We start from the raw sequence: 21,548 nt of genomic DNA, 5'->3' as shown, positions 1-21,548 counted from the left end.
TTCCAATCTTCTGAGTCCAGATTCAATGACATGATTTCTCTTGATTCCATGACTCAAATGTGTTAGGAAGTTTGTGAGTAAAGATAGTTTTTTAAGGACAAAGTATAAGTCTGCCATACTTAACACCTGTCTTAAAACCCTTACTCCCCTCTTAAGAAGCTATGATTATATACCTGACATGGTGGTATGAACTATAATTCCAGAGACTCAGGAGGCTGAAAGGGGAGAATTGTGAGCTCAGCGCAAGCCTGGCCAAATATCGAGACCTCATCTCAAAAATAAAAGTTCTTATGAAGCACTTAAGATTTCAAGAAGAAACCGAGTGTGAATATGTAAAAGTCGTTCACTAACAGTTCAGAGATAGCACCTCGTTACTCATTTCCTTACTGTGGGAACTATTTATATTTCTCAGGGCTGCTGAGGATTTACTGTCAGAAATTCAGAAAAATTTCCAGAAGCCACAGGAAGAGTTGGAGGTGTTAACAAAGTCAGCCAGCTGCCTCCTCTCAGAGCACAGCCGTGAACTCCAGGCCGCAAAAGAGCTCCTGAAGGAAGTGGAGGCCAAGACCCAGGAGAGCAGCCACCTCCTGCTTGCTGTCAAGGCCAACCTGAGAGAATTCAGTGTGAGTCTTACTACCCCTCCTTCTCAGTGAGGGCCGGTAACCACACCATCTGTGTGGACAGAGTCATTTTCAGCTTCTTACAAAGTGAGCCCCACGTTACTTGGCTTCGTCATGTGGCATTAGGCACAAAGTCAGTCGCTGACTTGCTTTTATGAAGCATCCTTAAAAGGTGGTTTTTGCTGCAGGATGGAAAGCTGCGTGTCCAAGAAAAACAAAACCTGATCTCAGAGCTAATTGCCGAGGGAAGAGGATTGGTAGATGCTGCCGTTGCTCATGCAGAAGCTGCACCAAGTGCTCTAGCAGTAAGTTCCTAGTCAAAACCAAAGAGTAATCGTGTACTTCATTGATATGCATGCACGTATATCACTCAGTAGATGCACGTATATATTTACTCAGTTAATTTCCCCATGTAGCAGCTGGAGCATCACCGAGATGAGCTACTTCTGTGGGCTGCCAAAATCAGGCACCATGTCGATGAGCTGGTCATGCAGATGTCCAAAAGGAGAGCCCTTGACCTTGTGCACAGAGCGGAGGATCATGCCACTGAGCTCCAGAGACAGGCAGGGGCTCTGGTCAGGTGAGGCCAGGAATTCAAGAGATGTGATCCCTTGATCGGAATAAGGATGACTATGATAACTGCAGTGTTGAATCACTTTTATTTCTTTGTGTAAAAATGAGGACTCCTGTTCTGTTTTGTGTGGCAAGTCAGACTTCCTTCCACGTCTGCTAATGTAGCTTGCCATTGGCGAAACGATGATGGAAAACTGCAAATGGAACTGGACAGGAATGGAAACCATAGAAGCTATGAGGTTTTGTTGAGCTCTTACCAGATCCTCAGTGCCTTGTTGGGTTGGCTGCCTGTGGGTTGTAGAGGATTGTAATTTTTCTATAGATCTTGCCTTTTTGGAGTCTGTGATTTGAGTGGAGGATATAGTTGCCCATGCTGTACCTTTAGAAGTGCTGGAAGTCTCTTTTCCAGGCCCCAGAGATACCACCCCAGATTATTTTCTACTGCCTGGAGGTCTACCATGGTAACACAATTATTTTAACTTATATACTTGGATTATTTGTTAAATATGACCTCACCTTGTTAAAAATGCCTTAAAACATGAAGCAAACATCAGGCCAGTGATTCCCAAACTCAATGCAGGTTGTACTAACCTGAGGCATTCTAAAATATTGATGTCTTTGTCCTTTGTCCGTCCTCCCCCAAGATTGTTACTTAAGTGCTCTGGAATGTAGCCTGGGTTTTGTGAATGTTTATAAGTGCTCAGGTGATTCTAAGGTGAAGCAAATGTGGTAACTGGGATTTTAGGTCTTATCTGTGATTTTCCCAATCCTGGGCATTAAAATTAGTAAATTCATTTCTTTAAAATTTTTTATAAATAATTGTTGGAGAAGTCCAAACACACTGGGAACGTGTGTGTGTATGTGTGTGTGTGTGTGTGTGTTGGTGGGGATATGTTTGGTGGAAGGGGAAAAATAAATTCCTCCCCATTTGAGAAGTGCTGCCATCAAAGATTAGTTCACACACCAAAACTAATTAAAATGTTAGGATTGTCTGCTGCATATGTTGTGTGTTCAGGACAGCTTCTGTCCTCACACATCTAGGAAGCAGCAATTCCTAGAGTGAGAATTCTATTCTCACTTTATTTCTATCATCTTCCTTCATTTCCCAAAAGAAAAAAACATGTTTGAACTCTATTCATAGCAAGACCCAAATCTGTTGCTTAGTAGCAGAGCAGTAAATGCAAATTGGTATGATCTGCAAGGTTAGATAACATTATCATCTTTTATTTATGAATCACTGAATTTTGCCAATCAAATACTAGCAGACAATATCTGCTGATGTCTGGTTGAGGAATCGCCCAGATAAATAACCTTGGGGAGAAAATAAAGTGAGTTACTCCACAGACAAAGATGTGCCAATTGTCAGATTCATTTTCCTGGCAGAGAGAGCTGGGTGGAATTGCACCAGGACCAGGTGACAAGTTCCTAAGTGATTTTCCCACTTGTTTGAATGAAGTTCAGTGGATTGAAATATTATCTGATCCTTCTGCAAAATCTCTAGTGAATTTCATCAACTTGGAAGGAGATGAGATCAGCATCCTGAGTGTGTGAGGGAAAGCTTTCTGAGCATTCACAAGTGTGATGCAGGAGATAACGGCCAAGGCAAACGAGCAGTGGTGCCCCAAATGTGCAGGGAACCAGGGAATATGCTGAACAGCCGGTGGAAGTGATGGGCTGGGGAAGGGGGGCAGCAATCATCTCTCCTTTCTGTGTTAATTAAATAGCAATTCTGAGTGTTACCTTGGTGACAATGTGGCTGCCACCTCTCAGCAATTACCTTTAGCTATAGAGTGAGATCCACAGGTTATTCTTCCTTGCTCTTTTTTCTTCAGCACTGGGATTTGAACTCGGGTCCTCACACTTGATAGGCAGGTGCTCTACCACTTGAGCCACTCCACCAGCCTCTTTTTTCCTCAAAAGAAAGAAACTAGAAGGCTTTCAAGAATAGCAAGCGCTTTTCATTTTTGTGAGTGAATCCACAAATTTGACTTTGTTTTTCTTCTCGAAATATGCTGATTTGATAGTGCCCTTGAAAATGTCACCCACTTGCCTCTGGATGCGACCAGTGCGGCCCATGTCCATTCTGACATTCAGAGCCTGGTGGAACAATCAGAGAAGCTGGCTGGTGATGCTCTCAGGACTGGGAATAAGACGAGCCTGGTAAGCAATGTGGGGAGCCTGCCGTGTGCACCTTCCTTTTCTGGGCACTATGGAAGATTATTCCAGAAGGTTCTTGAGCATAGATTCCATGGCTCAAATCCACGCCCTTCAACATTCTTTTCTAGTGGAGTCAATTGATGGTTACTTTTTTTTTTTAACTTTTTTTTTTTCAAAGAGATAGTGTCTAGTTCACTGTGTTGTCCCAGCTGGACCCAAACTCCTAGGCTCAAGCAAGCCTCCTAAGTAGCTGGGACTATATACCACTGTGCCTGGCTTTGTTTTAATTCTTTTTAAATCATAAATACTTCTCTTTTTTTGCAGAACTGGATTTTGAACTCAAAGCCTCACGCTTGCTAGGTAGGAACACTTACCACTTGAGCCACTCCGCCATCCCTGTAAATACTTCTTTATGAAGACTAAAGACTAGTATTAAATATGAGGAAAATCTCACAATTCTTATGATAAAAATGACAGTAGTAATTTTTTTTTTTTTTTTGGCAGAGGGCCTACACCTTGAGCCACTCCATCAGCCCTTTTTTCTGATGGGTTTGTTCAAGATAGGGTCTCGTGGAGTATTTACCCAGGCTGGTTTTGAACTGTGATCCTCCTGCTCTCAGCCTCCTGAGTAGCTAGAATTACAGGCGTGAGTCACCTGGCACTTGGCCTAATGCTGTCTTCTTGAGACATTTTTGTTTGCTAGTGTTGAAAAGCTTTGTAATGGCACTAAACATGCCTTTGTGGGAGGGAGAATATTATCAAAGTACTTCATGCACATGCGTGAAAATAGAATAATTAAACCCATTAAAAAGGGGGGTAAGGAAGAGTAGTAAAGGGGGTGAATTTAATCAAAGCACATTGCATGCATGTATGGAAATACCACAACAAAACCCCTTTGTACAGTTAATTTATGCTTTAAAAAAGTGTAACTAAGTCAGGTGCCAGTCACTCATATCTGTAATCCTAGCAACTCAGGAGGTGAGAGCAGGAGGATCACAGTTGGAAGTTTGTGAGACCCTATCTTGAAAAAAAATCACAAAAATGGGTTGGTGGAGTGGCTTAAAGGGTAGGCCCTGAGTTCAAATCCCAGTCCAAAAAAATGTATAATACAAAAAAAAAATGGCTTTGCACGCTAGGTCCTCAGACTTTTTGAATTTTCCCCTCCCATTCTTGATTGACTGTTGGGAGTGACAAGCTTGGAGCTGGGCTCGAGGCTGTTGTGATGGGGCTGCTTTCTCTCCTCAGTCACCACATGGAAATCCTTCTACTTTTCAGCTCTCAGAATCCCTCGCTTCTCGAGGCAAAGCAGCTCTGCAGCGTAGTTCCAGATTTCTAAAGGAGAGCAGCAGCCTGGGCAGAAGGTGGCAAGGTCAGTATGCACATAGTCTGGGTCCATATGCATGGATGCAAGCAAAGCCCTGAGCACCTCAGAGGACTGTCCCCTTTCTTGGAGCAACTGGAAGCCTCACTTGTCTTTGTTACATTACATTCTAGTTTCCTGTCACCCAGTACAGTTTTGAATGTTATCTAGGGGCATCACTTACTTGGGTGTGCATGCCCCTCCATCTTTAAGCCTTCCTTGATGGTCAAGTGCCCCACTTGTTGCCTGAGCTTGGAGCTGTCTCTGTCAAACTGGTGTGTGCTGGGATATCTTTGATTGCAGATGCTCTTCTCTTTGTCTCATGATTTCAAGTTCCTTAAAGAAATACATTTGATGCTTCTTTTATCTTTCTCCCAGGGTGAGTACCAAGTTAGACTTTTTCAAAATTGATTCATGAACTTTTCAAAAAATACCTATATAGTATAATGTGTCTTAAAACTTTCAAGAAGCAGTTACTGAGCATGTGTTAAGAGCTATTCAGTAAGCATAACACAAGATGCACCAGAAATCTGTTGTAAAAGAAACCACATAGGCATACCATTTTTCATAGTATACAGTGTGATTTTCACAGTAACATATCAAAAACATCAAGACTTCCCCTACAAGAGTAATAGTGGACGTGGTTAATGCCCATTTCCCTTTAAACTATGTCCAGAACTAGTACTGGCTCCTTCCATTGCTATCTGAACCAAAGGCTTGAATGTGTGCATTATTTTTTTATGAATGACAATTTAGAATTTTTGTTGTCATCCAACAGTGTAGCTAAATATCAGGCTCAATTACAAACTCCAGGATCAATGCTGGTGGGCTTTGGTTTCAGTTTACACAAGTAAAGGTACTTTGTAAGGTATGAAATTGTAAATTTCCCGGCAATTAAAATGTCATAGTTGAAGTATGTGTTCAAAATCCAGACATAGTTGTATATTATGAACAGAAAATTTAAAAGTCAAAGCTTCAATTGATTAGCATTGATTAGACTTGAAGGAAGTTGAGTGGAGTCCCTGTAGGGTGTTCAGAAGGGAACAGAAAGGGATGGAAAGTTGGACAGGGAACCCGAAGGAAGATTCCCAGGAAGGAGCCCACATTGGGGGTTTGAGAACCTGTAGAAAAAGGTGGCCAAGATTCCAGTGTGGTTTGGAAGCTAGAGAGTCTGATTGAGACTGAGTGATTTAAACATTTCTTTACCCTTGAGTTCTAATAAATTTGCTCATGAACTTCAAGAAGAAATAGTAGTGAAAAAAGCAAGAAGCAAAGTAGAAAACACTATTGATCAAACTGAAAACACTCTCCTAATTTCTGTAATGAATAGTGCTAAGCTTTCCTGGAAAAACCTTCAATACTGGGATGTCTGTAGAAAGCTCTGAATTCTCAGATGACTGAGGAATGATAAAGAAAACTGTTGCCTAGAGAACATGTCAGCAAGCTAACCTGAAAGGGAACACTTTTCCCATTTAACCAGGTGTTACACTGAAGCTGAATATATTGAAAAACTCGACAAACAGATTTCAAGAGAATGCAGATAAAATGATCAGGCAGACCAATGAGTCCTTCCTGATACTTAGAGAGACTCCTGAAGGTAAGTAGAAAGGCTGTTCTGGATTTAATTCATGTCTTCTCATTGTGTAAGTATTACACAAGAACATGAGGAAATCCTGCCTGGAGTCTAACTAGGAGCGCTTGCTCAATGATGAACTGACTTTGATCAAGCAATGGGACATGATTTGGAATTGAAGATCCCTGAGGAATAACTTCAGAACAACTCCTAAGAACAACTCTTAAGAACAAGTGCCGTAGCCAGATGCCAGTGGCTCACGCCTGTAATCCTAGCTACTCAGGAGGCAGAGATCAAGAGGATCGAGGTTCGAAGCCAGCCCAGGCAAATAGTTCTTCGAGACCCTATCTCGAAAATCCCTTCACAAAAATGGGGCTGCTGCAGTGACTCAAGGTGAAGGCCCTGAGTTCAAGCCCCAGTCCTGCAAAAAAAGAAAAAAAAAAGAAGTGCCTTGGGCTAGGTCCATAGCTCAAGTGCCAGAGCACTTGCGTAGCAGGCATGGGCTCCTGGATTCAATCCCTAGACCAAACAATGCAGAAAACTCCATTGAGACTTCACCCCATCTTCTTAATTACTTACTTTAAAGATGGTCTTGACACCTCTCTTAGACTAAAGAAGGGCTGATCAAAGACGTGGAGGAGTTGAGAAGATTGAATATGTTTTGCCTGCTTCAGGGAGAATGCCAGATCCATTATATAGATGTGAAAAATTAGAGAATTATTGTTTGGTAATCTTCCTTCCTGAGGCAAGGAAGCTGATCACTTTAATATTGATGGCTTGGAAATGCACTATTCATTAAATTTTAAATAGGGTAATTTTTATTTTATTTTTTATTTCTTGGTAGTACTGTAATTTGAACTCAGGACCTCATGCTTGCTAGGCAAGTGCTCTTCCACTTAAGCCACACCCCAGCCTTTTTTTTTTTTTTTTTTTGCTTTAGTTGTTTTTCAGATAGGGTCTTAGCCTTGAACCTTGATCCTCCTCAGTCCTCCTACCTCTGGCCTCCTGCATAGCTAGGATGACAGGTAAGCACCACCACACCTGGCTTATTCTTTGAGATAGGATCTCACTAATTTTTTGTGTGGGCTGGCCTTAAAGTGGGATCCTCCTCTCTCCACCTCCTGAGTAGCTGTGATTATAGGTCTGAGTCACTGTGCCCAGCCTTCAATAGGATAGTTTTTAAAGTATGATACAAAAGAATTGTGCTGAGGTGTGCTATTTACATCACCTCAGACTTCTCCATTGTTCTTCAGACACACTCCTTACACATGGTCCCAGAAGCTCAAAGTCTGCAGTGTAGACATTACACAGGGAAGCAACACTTAGGGTGCAGTGGGCTTACGTCTTAACTTGAATCAGTGAGTATTTTATGTTCTGGAAGTTTCTTCTTCCTTTTTTTTTTCAAGGATAATTTGGTGTACTTTGATAAAATGCTTAAGCTTTTGTTTAGAAGTATTTTAAACTTATAGAAAAGGTGCAAGAAGAGTGAAAAGGACACTTGTATACCTTTGTTCAATGTCTTCCAGTATTACCGTTTTGCCCCGTGACTTCACTTTTCTTGACGGGGTCAGCAGAGCATATAACATGCAGGATTCCTATTTGCCATTGAAAAACAAGAACCCCCACTTGGTGGCCAGCAGTGAAGATTACCGTAACATGTTTCTGTGTAACATTACATTTATTGTACTTGTACACTCCTGTCAGAGGGTCTCTCCAGGATGCATGCTTGTGTACACGTTTATTTTAGGTGGAAGAGACAAGAAAAGCAAAACCAAAGAGCTGGCCATGTCTGCCAACCAGAGTGCAGTGAGAACGCTGAGAGACGTGGTGGGACTGAGCCAGAAGCTGTTTAACACATCTGCTGACCTGTCCAGAATGAACGCTACATTACGAGAGACAAATGAACTTCTGCGCGACTCCACAGCAACCAGTACGTCAGTGGGCTCCCTTCCAGTTACAGATGTCTGCACCGTGCAGATTAGGAGCCTGCTGCGTGCACGATGGTGCCTTGCACAAAACAAGCATGCACCCATCCTGGATTAGCATTTATGAAAAAAGAGAAGGCACTGAGGACCACCTTGCCGGTGCATTTTCCATGTATTTCTCATGGTTCAAGGGTCAGATTACTAGGATGTCCGGTTTTATCCAGTGCATTAGTAATGAATGATTTATTCATCTTTTCCTCTTCCCTAACTCTCTTGCCTTCTTGCCTTTGTTAGCTCTGTTGGCAGGAAGAAAAGTTAAAGACATGGAAACTCAAGCCAACCTTTTATTTGACCGATTGAAGCCTTTGAAGACACTGGAAGAAAACCTGAGCAGAAACTTATCAGAAATTAAACTGCTGATCAGCCAGGCTCGGAAGCAGGCAGCCTCGGTGAGTGGGGGCTCGTGGCCAGGCAACACCCACATGCCAACAGCCTGGTTTCTCAGTGACCCAGGCTGCAGAGAATTCCTCCGGAATTGGCACACTGTGACAACACAGGCTCCCCAAGGACTTCTGCAGGCCCACACCTCAAATATCCCTGCTTCCTCCTGGCCTTGTCTTTGTGTATCTAAAGCCAATAAGTAACCTCGTTTTCTTTGAGTTCTGCTTGTATTAAACACGTTTCTGAAAGCAAGTTGCTCTGCATGTTTCTGGAGATTTATAATTAGAGCCTAACGTTAGCCTAGACAGTGGAGAAGACATGAAGTCTAAGTGTTAGTATCACTCTGCGTTCATTGTTGCATGGGGTTCTGGTTCTCCATTTTACCAGTTTGATTTTACTAATACATGTAAGTCCTCTGGAGGATGTGCGTTTGGGTCTCGCCCTCCGAGAGTCTGCACAGGTGTCTACACAAATCCTCATCACCAAATGCGTAGAACATTGACACCCAGAGAAGTTCAAAGCTGAGAAAATGTGAGCCTAGTGCAGTTGCTCAAGCCTGTAATCCTAGTTACTCAGGAGGCAGAGATCAGGAGGATCATGGTTTGAGGCCAGCCCAGGCAAAAAATCTGTGAGACTCCACTTTAACCAATGACTAGGCACAGTGGTATGCATCTGTCATCCCAGCTAGGTGGGGAAGCGCAAATAGGATTGTAGTCAGGACAAGAGGGCATAAAGCAAGACCCCATCTCAAAATAACCAATGCAAAAGGACTGGCAAAGTGGCTCAAGTGGCAGAGCACCTGCCTAGCAAGTGCAAGGGCTTGAGTTCAAACCCCAGTAACACCAAAAAATACAAAAAGCAAATTGGAGAAAATGCTTTCGAGCCACTCATGGCATGTGACTCTGGCTTTGCTGTAAAGAGAGGGGTTTCAAGCAAATGGTAAGAGTTTCAAAATAATGTAGGGTCATCATGCTAGCAGGCCCTGGAGAGATGAATGTGACCTCTGTCTTACGTTAATCCTCCTGAAGCTTTGTAGGCAAGAGCAGGAGGTCTGGGTTCTCCATTTTCTGCCCAAGAGTCTTCACAATTGGAAAATGATGCAGGTTTACATGACCTCTGGCTTTTACCTGTTATAGTTACAGTCACTAAGTAAATGGAAGTCCAAGGGACAGGTCCAAATGCCATGGTTAATACAATCTCAGAATCATTAAGGTTAATTTAAGACATATATGATATTATTATTAACCAAAGAAATATGTCATAAGTGAGTAATTACTCTATAAATATTTACTGAGCGAGTATATAACTTTGACAAATGATCACCAAATATCCTTTGTGGGTTAGATGGACAGATTCCTAGGTGATAAGGTCCTTGTCTTTAGGGAATTAAGTCTCATGTAACTGAGACAGCTTCCTAAATAAAATACCTTTTAAAAACTAATTTAACTAACTTTCCTGTATTTAAGCTCTTTACCAAGTGCAGTCATTTTCGTCAGAGCTGGATTTCCCACTTTATGAAACCCAAAACCTTGTATATGGCAAGAGAGGAAACTTTGCCTCACAGTGGAAGTTGGAGTAGCATCTTCAACCTTCTGGGAGCTGCCACTGTGTGTCACTAAATGATGACACTTTTCTGTTCCTTCTCAGATTAAAGTTGCGGTGGCTGCAGACAGAGACTGTATCCGGGCCTACCAGCCTCAGATTTCTTCCACCAACTACAACACGTTGACACTCAATGTCAAGACACAGGAACCTGACAACCTTCTCTTCTACCTGGGTGGCACCGGCGTAAGTGAGAGTGAGCACAAGTGTGTATGAACAGAGGTAGTTCCACAGTCAACATTTTTTTGTAGGGTTTTGTGAAATCTCTAATTCCTCTGCAGGGAACAACCTTTGCCAAAATGGTGGTAGCATTAGATTGAAAATAAGCTACAAAAGTGACATTTCTAAATAATGCCTCGCTTCTGCCCTCTTCATTGCTAGTTGCAGGAGTGGCACTTCACCTGATGTCCAGTGACCCTGAGGTGACGAGTACCAGACTTGTCAGGCATCAAGCATCACCCCTGCTTTTCCCGTCACCGGAATTCCCATGGCTCCCAGGGGGCGAGTTCCCCACAGAAGACCATCAACCCTTTGACTTTATCAGGGAGAAGGGGTCAGAACCCTTGAGGATGTTAGGGTAGAAAGCAGGTGCCATGCTGTGGGATGTTGTGACACCTGTCTTGCTATGTATTTCACATCCGGTTATTACCTTCTGACACCAGGCAAGCAAACAAGGCAGGGCTTTCCCTCAGGCTTCTGGGGCTGTGTGGCCCCTGTCCAGTGTTCCTGGGAACGCATGGAGGACCGGGGCAGCTGAGGGTGGTAAGGCACTAGTGCCTGAGCTGGCCTCTGGTCTCAGGACTCCAGCCTGTGCTTCAGTCCCAGGGAAGGGGACATTTATGGACACAAGAAGAAGGTCTTTGGGGCTGGAGATGTATCTTAGTGGCAGAGAGCTTGCCCAGCAGAAGGCCCTGTATTCAATCCCCAGCTCAGGGAAGAAAAAGAAAAGACGATGGCCTTTTAGTTTCTGCTTTTTTTTTTTCTTTAAAACACTTTAAAGTGTTTTGGTGACCATGTAAATAACAGTGTGTAAACCCTTCTCCACTCATGTCCTCGCCTCCAGTCTGATTTCATGGCGGTGGAGATGCAACGGGGAAAAGTGGCCGTCCTCTGGGATCTGGGATCTGGGTCCACACGGCTGGAATTCTCAGACGTCTCCATTGATGACAACAGATGGCACAGCATCCACGTCACCAGGTAGCAGAGAAAACGCCTCAGAGCGTCGCTCTTGTCTTTGTGTCTTTATGCGTGGCTGTAGCATCAGCTAATGAGTAGGCTTCGAAGCTTCTGGAAAGTTGGATTCTAATCAAAGAATCCTTGGTTTACATTGACTAAGGGAATAAGGCTGTTTTTCTTATGACAGAAGAAGTAACTTTTGTTATCAAAATCAACAGTAGAAAGAATCGTAATATTAAAAGTTTCGATGACTTTTATAAAGTTGTTTTAGGAGGTATAAGCCCAAGGCACCAGCCTGGTAACTTACTCCTCCCAGTGAAGAGGAGAAGTGCCTGGGAGGAGTTCTCGGGCCTGCAAGTAGACGAGGACAGATGAGGGTGCAAGTGAGAAATGCATGTTCTCAAAATTTAGACACAAAGCCAAATTCCTCCTTTCAAATCCCCTTCTCCAGAAGTAACCACTTGTCACCAGCCTTAGGTATATCATTCTTTTCACTTTTCTGGAATATTACAGATGTTGATGAGAATTTTCTTCTTCATTATTTACAAAAATGGTGCAATATTCAAGGTAGTAGGTTATCTTTAAGTAGAATAACTACTTTAAGCATCACAATAAGATGATGAAATGGATGTTTCCCAAAATCTACTCTACAGGATTTTGTAGAAGTAAATGAGAGGTGACGTGGGCAAGGCTGGAAGCAAGGAGGCCAGGTGGGGGCTGTCGCAGGAGACATGGGAGAAGCAGAGGGGATTATGCGTAAGACATGCATGTGTACGTGCGTGATGGTATCCCACCCTGAAAGTCCATTTGCAATTTCTTGTGGCATAAGGTTTGGAAACACTGGTTCACTGAGTGTAAAGGAAATGGGTTCAACTCAAAAGCCACCAAGGGAAACAAGTAGATCTCCTGGGACAGCCAATGTTCTGGACATCAACAATTCAACACTCGTGTTTGTCGGGGGACTCGGAGGGCAAATCAAGGTGGGTAACTGGTTGAGGAACAGAACTGATTGGCTGATCTCATCTGTATGTAAAATGATATGCTGAAAGTGTTAAATATACTCTAGGAAAATGAAGAATTTTCTCTTTTTATTGTTTCGGGTTATGGCAGCTCACCTGAAGAGCTGGGCTGGCTTTGAAGGCTACAGGATCCTGTTTAATCACTGGTATAAATGGAGAAGGAGCGAAGGGCTCAGTTTGCTATTTGAAATTCTTTTCCAGTGATGCCATAGGAAGTTCAATATTCTATATTTCTGTAAAGCTTTTTTATCTCTATCCTAACTCTAGTGCTAGAAATACTAGATCGTGTTTAGCAAAAGAGGGCATCATGTTTGGGCTGGAGATGTAGCTTAGTGGTAGAGTGTTTCCTAGCATGCATGAGGCCCTGGGTTCAGTCCCTAGTACTGCAAAAAAAACAGTGCATCATGTTTATTTTACTGTATCAGTAATGTTCTTGCCAAATAAGGTGGAGTTATTTGGACTTGGTTCAGTGCTCTGAAGTGAAAGGCTTCTGTTCCAGCTTAGCCCCTACTACTAACTTCTTTAAAGGGGCCTCTGTCCAGCCACCCTAGCAGTGGAGATGATCTGTAAGATCCTGTGTGTTAGTCACTCATTCTGCTCTTAACTGAAAGGAAATCCAGTTGTTACAAATCAGCTGTTTTCTTGAATACTGTTTTCTTAATATTTGGATCCACACCACTTGACGTGGGCAAAGTCCCCCGCACTTAGAGAATTTATTCCTGTATGCCAACTACATGTGGGTATCTGTTTGGTTTTCGCCTTAGAAATCTCCTGCTGTGAAGGTAACCCATTTTAAAGGCTGCATGGGAGAGGCCTTCTTGAATGGCAGATCCATCGGCCTGTGGAATTACATTGAAAGGGAAGGCCCGTGCCGTGGCTGCTTTGGAAGGTAACGCACCCTTGTGACTTAAAACGTTATTCCGTTAACATCCAAGAACTGTTAAAGAATTATTGCACAACAGGGATAGTTTATGATATTGCATCATAAAGCAATATAAGTGATAAAGATTATTTACTAATAGAAGCTTGGTGTTTGGGTTTTTTTGTTTTTTGGTGGTACTGGGGTTTGAACTCAGAGACTTGTACTTACTAGACAGGTGCTCTATCACTAGAGCCAGGCTCCAGCCCTTTTTGCTTTAGTTGTTTTTGGATAGGGTCTCGAGTTTTTTTTTTTTTTTTTTTTTTTTCTAAACCAGGATTGACCTGGACTCCACTTCTCTTATTTATGCCTCCCGCATAGCTGGGATCACAGGTATGCACCACTACACTTAGCTCATTGGTAGAGATGGAGTCTTGCTAACTTTTTTCCTGGGCTGCCTCAATCTTCCATCCTCCCAATCTCTATATGCCAAGTAGCTGGGATTATAGGCATGAGCCACCCATGCCTGGCTTTTGAGTTATTTTTGAACCTTGAATGGGATGTTCCCTTTTTCTTGCTTTGTCTTGTGTTGTATTCTTTGATTATGGATCATAAAATCTAGACAGTTATAAGTCCTAGGCAAATCACTATACATTTTATTCTGAAAATCTCTTCAACAATGAGAATTTTGGTGTATGTTGATTTTTATAGATAAGTACTTTCCTATTTCTAACCAAATTCTGTATTTCTGGAAATGGAGACAGCTGACATCTTTTTGCATTTATTGATGTAATAAAAGGAATTTAATAGTTTCATCTCACTGAGCCCCACACCTCCTTTGGAACAAAATAACTACATCACCTAATATATAGACGATAAAAGGGCTGGTAGAGTAGGTCAAGCAGTAAAAGTGCCTGCCCAGCGAGCGTGAAGCCCTGAGTTCAAACCCCAGTGCTGCCAAGAAAAAAGACAATATATTGCCTTTTCCATTAGAAAACTGTAACACCTGATATATATTATCCTACATAAGGGTTGCTGTGTCCAGATACAAATCTGTAATTAACAATGAGTGTGACAAGATCAGTTAGAAGCACCTCTTAAATTTAGAAACTCGTGGGTGAGTTTTCATTGTCTGGCCTGCTTTGGGATTTTATAATTTAAATTTTTTGTCTGCTGCTTTCCCCTCTCTTAGTTTGCTCAGAAAGTTATACCCAGAGGCAGAAGCCAGCGTGTACCTGTAATCCTAGCTACTTAGGAAACTGAGATCAGGAGGATTGCAGTTCAAGGCCAGCCCAGGCCAAAACAAAATCGAAACTCTATCTCAAAAATAACTACAGAAAAAAGGCCTGGAGGTGCAGCTGAAGCAGTAGAGTACCTGCCCTGAGTTCAAACCTCAGTACTGCCAAAAAATAAAATAGAGGAAAAAAAATTCATGACCAAAAGAATCTTGGTTATTGCAGCCTCAGGGCTTAAAAGAAGATTGGTTTGAAATAAAAGTTTTTTAGGCTCCTAGCCCAGGTCTTCTACCACATTTTTGGGGTGACTTAGATTGATTTGTCTCCTTACCTCACTATGGTCTGATTTCTTCTTCCAGAAAAATAAAATGCTAATCATTCTTGTCTTAGCCACCTCCCAAAATAATTGTGATGTACGTGAAAATATAAACGTGAAACACTGCTGTGATATGCATTTCTGGTCTTTAGCGGTGATGTATTGCTTCTAGATAAACGTTTCAGGATTACTGTCTGTACAGTAAATGTGGGGTGAAACCTAGGTTTTGACATTATAAATACAGTTTCTAAAATGCTGTAACCATTTGAGGTAATGCACTTGCTTCCAGAACTTGAGCAGAGTGACCGCATGTGCTCTGCTCTGTGATCTCTCACTTTTTCCTTATGTCATGAGTGTAGCAAGGAAGTCTTCCCAGCAATCGTGTAATTCTAACATGAAAAGGCTCTAACCTTTAGAGTCTTTCTCCTCCACTTTAACGAGTTTAACCATGAGTGCTGACTCTTCTCCTTCCATTGGGGTGACAAAGTCCATTTTCTCTGTGACTTCTGGTTTTGTTCTCTCTGACACACCTGCCCTCCCACCAGGTGAAGAATGAGGAGGTCAGGGTCTGGCTTTTCTGCTGAGGACTGGCCATCCAGCTGGGCTGTGGGCCAAATGGACTCACTGATTCAGTCAGCCTAGGGTAAACCCAGTATGTTTTGTTTGGCACCAAACAGATCAGCTGGCCATTCTTGTACTGTATGGACCAAGGCTTCCAAGAATGCATGGTGGTGAAGACCAGCTCAGTAGGATATGACTAGATACTCTTTTTTTTTTTTTGAAGCAGCAGTAGAAGGTATGTTTGGAAAATGCTGCTACAAAATCAAACATGTTTCTTTGGTGTGAGATGGTCACAGATTTTAATTAACCCCTGCCCCAGTTCCTGACTCACTTTTGAAGAGTTCATTGGGAACTGCTTATGTTGCATGGACAGTATACACACTAACTGGTACCCATGTCTGTGTTTACAAACTGACTTCATTTTAGGTAGCCCCTACTACTAAACAAAACCTTTTGCTCAGAGAGTTAATAACTAATGCTTCACACAATCCATTTTAGCAAACCTTGGAACTCAATGTGCTTTTTAATTTTGTGTGTATTAGGTCATTGATGTGGTTTGTTGATGTCCAGCAGGTTTTTAAAAAAGTGAATGTTGATACTTACATTCACTTGTATCTTACCAAGCAAATAAATTGAAATTGTTTATTCCTCTATGAATATATTACTAGACTGCCTTACACAGTGTGCATGTGTTTATAATTATAAACAGTAATCCCTTAAGCTTTTAAAGGCTATTACAGATTTAACCACTGATTCTAACAGTTCTCACTGAAATAAATGTGGGAAACCTTGCATTTTATTACTAGACAGCTGACTTTTGGTGAGCTCACCTGTCCTGGTCCCCATCCTGGGTACTGGTGATATCAGCATGGCCACACAAGTTTATCGCCTCAAATATCCCATCGTCTAGAAAAAAACACCTGCAGAGAAACAGAAAGTCTCTGCCACTGTCCCTGTCTGATGGATGAAGGGAATGGAGCACAGAGAAGTTAGATAACTTGTCCAAGTTCACACAGCTAGTAAGCTGGGGAGCTAGGATTTGAACCCTGGTAATCTACCACTGATGCTGATTGGCCAAGAGTCAGAGCCATGGAAGGGACATGCTTCTACACAACCACACACTTAAAGGCTTAATTCAGGACGTAAGAATGAAACCAGGGACTTTTAAGAACATATGCATTTCCTTTAAGCCGTGCTTCCTAAAGAAATGGCAAAATGGCAGTTTTTGAAATGCAGGAAATGAGAGCTGCTGCTCCACAAAACTGTGCTGGTTTTTGTTTGGTTTTGGTTTTGTGTCACTGGGAACAGTTTCACTGAAGGTGTGAAACTGAGTTTGATTGTGACACTTTCAACTGGGAAAAGTTCCAATTCCTACCCCAACCACCCCCCTCCACGTTTCACTGTGTAGGCCTACTATACCCTAGGGAGGTGTTTTTGAGAGATCACCCATGTTCCATGAGTAACATGTAACATGTAACATCATGTTACAGATGAATTATTTCATAATTGAATCGTGAGTCCGGTCTGACTTTTAAGGTTTGTGGGGAGAAACGCAGGAAACCCACTTATCTTAAAAGTGCTGTAGCTCATGTTATGGGACTCTGCCGAAAGCCGTACACCCGCCCTGGATGTGACACTCCCTACACTCAATCAGCGGGTTTCTGAGGATGTCACTGATTTTTTTTAATATATAAAATGGCCCTTCCAGTATATGGACACATACTTATTTTCCATTGTAACTCAGAAGAGAATACAACATTCTGACATAAAAGCTTTCCTCTGAAAGCATTGGAAGTTAGAAAGGAGTTACATTAAAGAAACTAGAACAGCTACGGATAGCATCACACACCTGTAATCCCAGCACCCAGGAGGCAGAGGCAGGGAATCCCAAGTTCCAGGTCAGCCTGGACTACATAGTATGGGGGAGACCATGTCTCAAAAAAAAGAAAGGAAATTAAAACAAGTAAAGAAGAAGTTTTCTGCTGGCTCAGTAGGAATGTTTATAGTGGTTATCTTCCTGTGAAGAAATTTCATCTTACTGCCATAACTCCGCCTGTATTAACTTTTCTTCATGAAGCAGGCAGGCGTTTGTCCTCATATTCTCATGGCTAGGTTATTTTCCAGTACAGGTTGAGCATCATCCATTATTTGAAATGCTTAGGATCAGACCTGTTTCAGATTTAAGATGGTTTTGGATTTTGGAATATTTGCACATACATAATGAGAAACCCATAATGGTGTCCGAATTGAAACATGAATTCCCTTTTGTTTTTTTGGATTTTTCTGTTGTTGTTGGTTTTGGTGGTACTAGGGTTTGAACTCAGGGCCTACACCTTGAGCCACTCCACCAGCCCTGTTTTGTGAAGAGGTGTTTTTTTGAGATAGGGTCTTAAGAGCTATTTGCCCAGGCTGGTTTTGAACCACGATCTTCCTGATCGCTGCTTATTGAATAACTAGGATTACAGGCGTAAGCCACCTGTGCCTGGCTCACTTTTGTTTCTTTTTTTTTTTTAATTTTATTATTCATATGTGCATACAAGGCTTGGGTCATTTCTCCCCCCTACCCCCAACCCCCTCCCTTACCACCCACTCCGCCCCCTCCCTCTCCCCCCTACCCCCTCAATACCCAGCAGAAACTATTTTGCCCTTATTTCTAATTTTGTTGTAGAGAGAGTATAAGCAATAATAGGAAGGAACAAGGGTTTTTGCTGGTTGAGATAAGGATAGCTATACAGGGAGTTGACTCACATTAATTTCCTGTGTGTTTGTGTTACCTTCTAGGTTAATTCTTTTTGATCTAACCTTTTCTCTAGTTCCTGGTCCCCTTTTCCTATTGGCCTCAGTTGCTTTTAAGGTATCTGCTTTAGTTTCTCTGCGTTAAGGGCAACAAACTTTTGTTTCTTATACACCTTAAGACTCTTGTACACAATATTCTTAATGATCGTGTGTGGTTTCACAGTGTGGAGTTGTCCACCTGTGGTTCATGAGACAGTAGAGCATTGGGATTTCAGGTGTTCAGAGGAAGGACACTCAGCCGCATCACCAGGTGATGGGAGTGACGCTGTGCCATGCTGGGGAGGAGAGCTCAGCAGATGGTCGGCTGTCACTCCCCTTACTTTCCCAGAGCTGATGGGTTCCAACTTCTGCTTTGCAGCCCCCAGAATGAAGACTCTTCCTTCCACTTCGACGGGAGCGGGTACTCAGTGGTGGAGAAGACACTGCGGGCCACTGTGACGCAGATAACCCTGCTGTTCAGCACCTTCTCGCCCAACGGGCTGCTTCTCTACCTGGCTTCAAATGGCACCGTAAGAATTGGATGGGCCCGAGCCTCTGCGGGGCCATTTACATCGCGGTGGGGAGGCTGTGGCTTGTGTGCATTTGCTGATAGGACGTGTGCACTTGTGTGCTGTGTGGTTCGTCTGGGAACACCATATGGTTTCCCACCAAACACCAGTTACTTGTTGTATCAGTACAAATCCATGAAGAACCTTTGGGAATCCAGAATGGCACCAAGTAGAAATGTACTGCCACTATAGATGTCAAACTCTTGTTACTAGTTTTAGTCCAAATATTGTCTTGATTTTCTTTTTTCTTTTTGCAGTACTGAGGTTTGAACTCAGGTCTACACCTTGAACCATTCCACCAGCCCTTTTTTGTGAAGGGTATTTTTGAGATGTAGTCTTGCAGACTATTTGTCTGGGCTGCCTTTGAACTGCGATCCTCCTGATCTCTGCCTCCTGAGTAGCTAGGATTACAGGAGTGAGTCACAAGCACCAGTTCACAATGACCATTTCATTGCTGGTCATTTCTTTTTCTTTCCTTCTTTCTTTATTTTTTACAGTACTGAGGTTAGAACTCAGGGCCTCTTGCTTGCTAGGCAAGCACTGTACCATTTGAGCCACACCCCCAGCACTCTTTGCTTTAGCTATTTTTTTGAATAGGGTCTCAAATTGAGGTTTTGCTCAGGTCAGCCTGGGACTGTGATCCTCTTACTTCTCCCTCCCACATAGCTGGGATTGTAGACATGCACCATTGTGCCCAGCTTGTTTTGGAGGTAGATCTCACTAACTTTTGCCCCAGCTGGCCGCAAACTGCAATCCTCCCATCTCCACTGCTCACGTAGCCGGCATTACAGACACGCTCCACCACACCCGGTCTATGTTGATCATGTCTGTCTCTCAATCTTCAAGTTTTGTTTGTTGGGACTGGCCCCCTTCTCAGTCAAAATGAAAAAGATACAAGTTGATTCCAGTCATCTTACTGAATTGTGGATTTCGTGGTAGTGAACAGCAGCTCATTTATATCCAGGTAGTGCTCTAAAACACCACCATAGAGCAGCCCTGTATCGGGCCAGACCCAGTTCTCCCAGGCTGACTTTAGAAGGTTCTACCATCCCTGCCTAAGGGAAAAGAAGCCATGGGTAAAGGATCTCCGTTCTCTTCTTTTCAGAAAGACTTTTTGTCTATCGAGCTGATCCATGGCAGAGTTAAAGTGATGGTTGACCTGGGCTCAGGCCCTCTCACTCTCATTACGGATAGACGGTACAACAATGGAACCTGGTACAAAATCGCCTTCCAGAGAAACCGGAAGCAGGGTAGGTGCATGATGGACTCTCCTGATATCAGTTGCCCTCATCAGAACAGATATCCCTCCAAAATCAGAAGCCTTAATTCCAACTGTAGCTTTCTGGGTGTTCTTGGATGATATTCTAGTCCACCACCTTCACTACTTAGCCACAATGACCTTTGACCTTTTGAACAAGTTTCAAATTGAAAGCCACCACTGTCCTTAGAATAGGAAGCCGTGGGGTTCTTGTTCTGTAGAAGGAATGCTACAATTGTATTTCACATTAAATGTAGGTTGGAACCAAGAATTTTCTTTTCTTTGGCACACCTGCTGCTATCACTTAGCAATGTGTATTCTGGATTTACTGACTTGTGAGGATTTCCACATGTCCTGTAATAGTGACGAGCATCAGCTGGTCAAAATTTAAAACAATATGTCTTTGCAAATGAACTTTGTTGGCAGAAGTTTTGTGTTTTCTGTAACACAGAAAGTGATTCTTACTTTCTCTCTTCCTTTTAGGACTCCTGGCTGTTATTGATGCATATGACACTAGTGACAAAGAGACCAAGCAAGGCGAGACACCAGGAGCTGCCTCTGACCTCAATCGACTAGATAAGGACCCGATTTACGTGGGTGGCTTGCCCCCGTCAAGAGTCATAAGGTAGGGCCGGGATGTGCCTAGCATGTGCAAGTCTCCAGCTCTGGTCACCAGCACCGCCAAAAAGGTCGGGGGGCAGGGATGAGAGAGTTGCATGAAATCACGCAGGATTTTCACGTCTCAGTTATTAACTGTATCAGTTTGCTAGGGCTGCTGTTAACAAGCACCGCAAACAACAGAAATGTGTTCTTTCCCATTACGAGGCTCTGAGTCCAAAACTGAGGTGTGGGCAGGGTTGTTTCCTTGTGAGGGCTGTGGAGTGAATCTCTTCCAAACTCCAGCTTCTGATAGCTTCAGGCATTCTGTACTTTGTAGATGGTGTCTCTCCCCTATGGCTTCATGTTGTCTTTCTTCCGTGCCCTTGCCACCATGCTGTGTTCAAATTTGTCCTTACACTAGTCATACTGGTGATAGGCCCATCCAATGACCTCATTGTAGCTGGATTATCTCTGCAGGGACCCTGTTTTCAAGTAAGGTCACATTCAGGGGTGCTGGTGGTTAGGATGGCAAGGTCTTTTAGGGTGACAACTCATACTGTTACCTTTATTCTAAGTACTATATGCATGTTTGTTGAGAAGTAAAGCAAGCCTTCTGCAGAAAGATTCTTGGTTTTGTATTTATTACATTTAGAACATTTAAAAACTCTTACTGTGTGATATTTGGAGATTCTTCTTCCTGACACACTCCATTCTCCTCTCTAGATAATTTAATGTGGTAGAATCATGTTCATGCTTTCTATAGACTTCTCTGCCTCCCCCTTCATGTGACTGCAATGAATAATGTATGTGAAAGTTGAAAGACCACCACCAGGCAGTCTGATGAGAGGTGGTGGAGGAGGGAAGCCATGGATGCTTTTATAGCACTGATTGATGCTTAGCTTTGTGACTTTAATGACTTACATAAACTT

At 42.8% G+C, this 21,548-nt stretch overlaps 1 protein-coding gene across 1 annotated transcript in view; it reads left to right on the top strand.

Moving 5' to 3' along the window:
* Positions 1 to 21,548, top strand: part of Lama1 (laminin subunit alpha 1) — a 178,735-nt gene that overhangs the window by 138,976 nt on the left and 18,211 nt on the right. Inside the window, exons 37-51 of the mRNA XM_074070313.1 lie at positions 413 to 623; positions 809 to 925; positions 1,037 to 1,200; positions 3,218 to 3,353; positions 4,626 to 4,719; positions 6,191 to 6,307; positions 8,031 to 8,213; positions 8,503 to 8,657; positions 10,297 to 10,437; positions 11,315 to 11,448; positions 12,257 to 12,407; positions 13,211 to 13,335; positions 18,572 to 18,722; positions 19,867 to 20,011; positions 20,503 to 20,644. Coding sequence (XP_073926414.1) covers positions 413 to 623; positions 809 to 925; positions 1,037 to 1,200; positions 3,218 to 3,353; positions 4,626 to 4,719; positions 6,191 to 6,307; positions 8,031 to 8,213; positions 8,503 to 8,657; positions 10,297 to 10,437; positions 11,315 to 11,448; positions 12,257 to 12,407; positions 13,211 to 13,335; positions 18,572 to 18,722; positions 19,867 to 20,011; positions 20,503 to 20,644 — 2,166 coding nt within the window. The remainder of the gene's footprint in view (positions 1 to 412; positions 624 to 808; positions 926 to 1,036; positions 1,201 to 3,217; positions 3,354 to 4,625; positions 4,720 to 6,190; positions 6,308 to 8,030; positions 8,214 to 8,502; positions 8,658 to 10,296; positions 10,438 to 11,314; positions 11,449 to 12,256; positions 12,408 to 13,210; positions 13,336 to 18,571; positions 18,723 to 19,866; positions 20,012 to 20,502; positions 20,645 to 21,548) is intronic.

This window comes from Castor canadensis, chromosome 4, assembly GCF_047511655.1.
Source record: "Castor canadensis chromosome 4, mCasCan1.hap1v2, whole genome shotgun sequence".
NCBI classification, from domain to species: Eukaryota; Metazoa; Chordata; class Mammalia; order Rodentia; family Castoridae; genus Castor; species Castor canadensis.
Note: the sequence above shows the minus strand (reverse complement) of the source record. Positions and strands in the feature narration are given on the sequence as shown.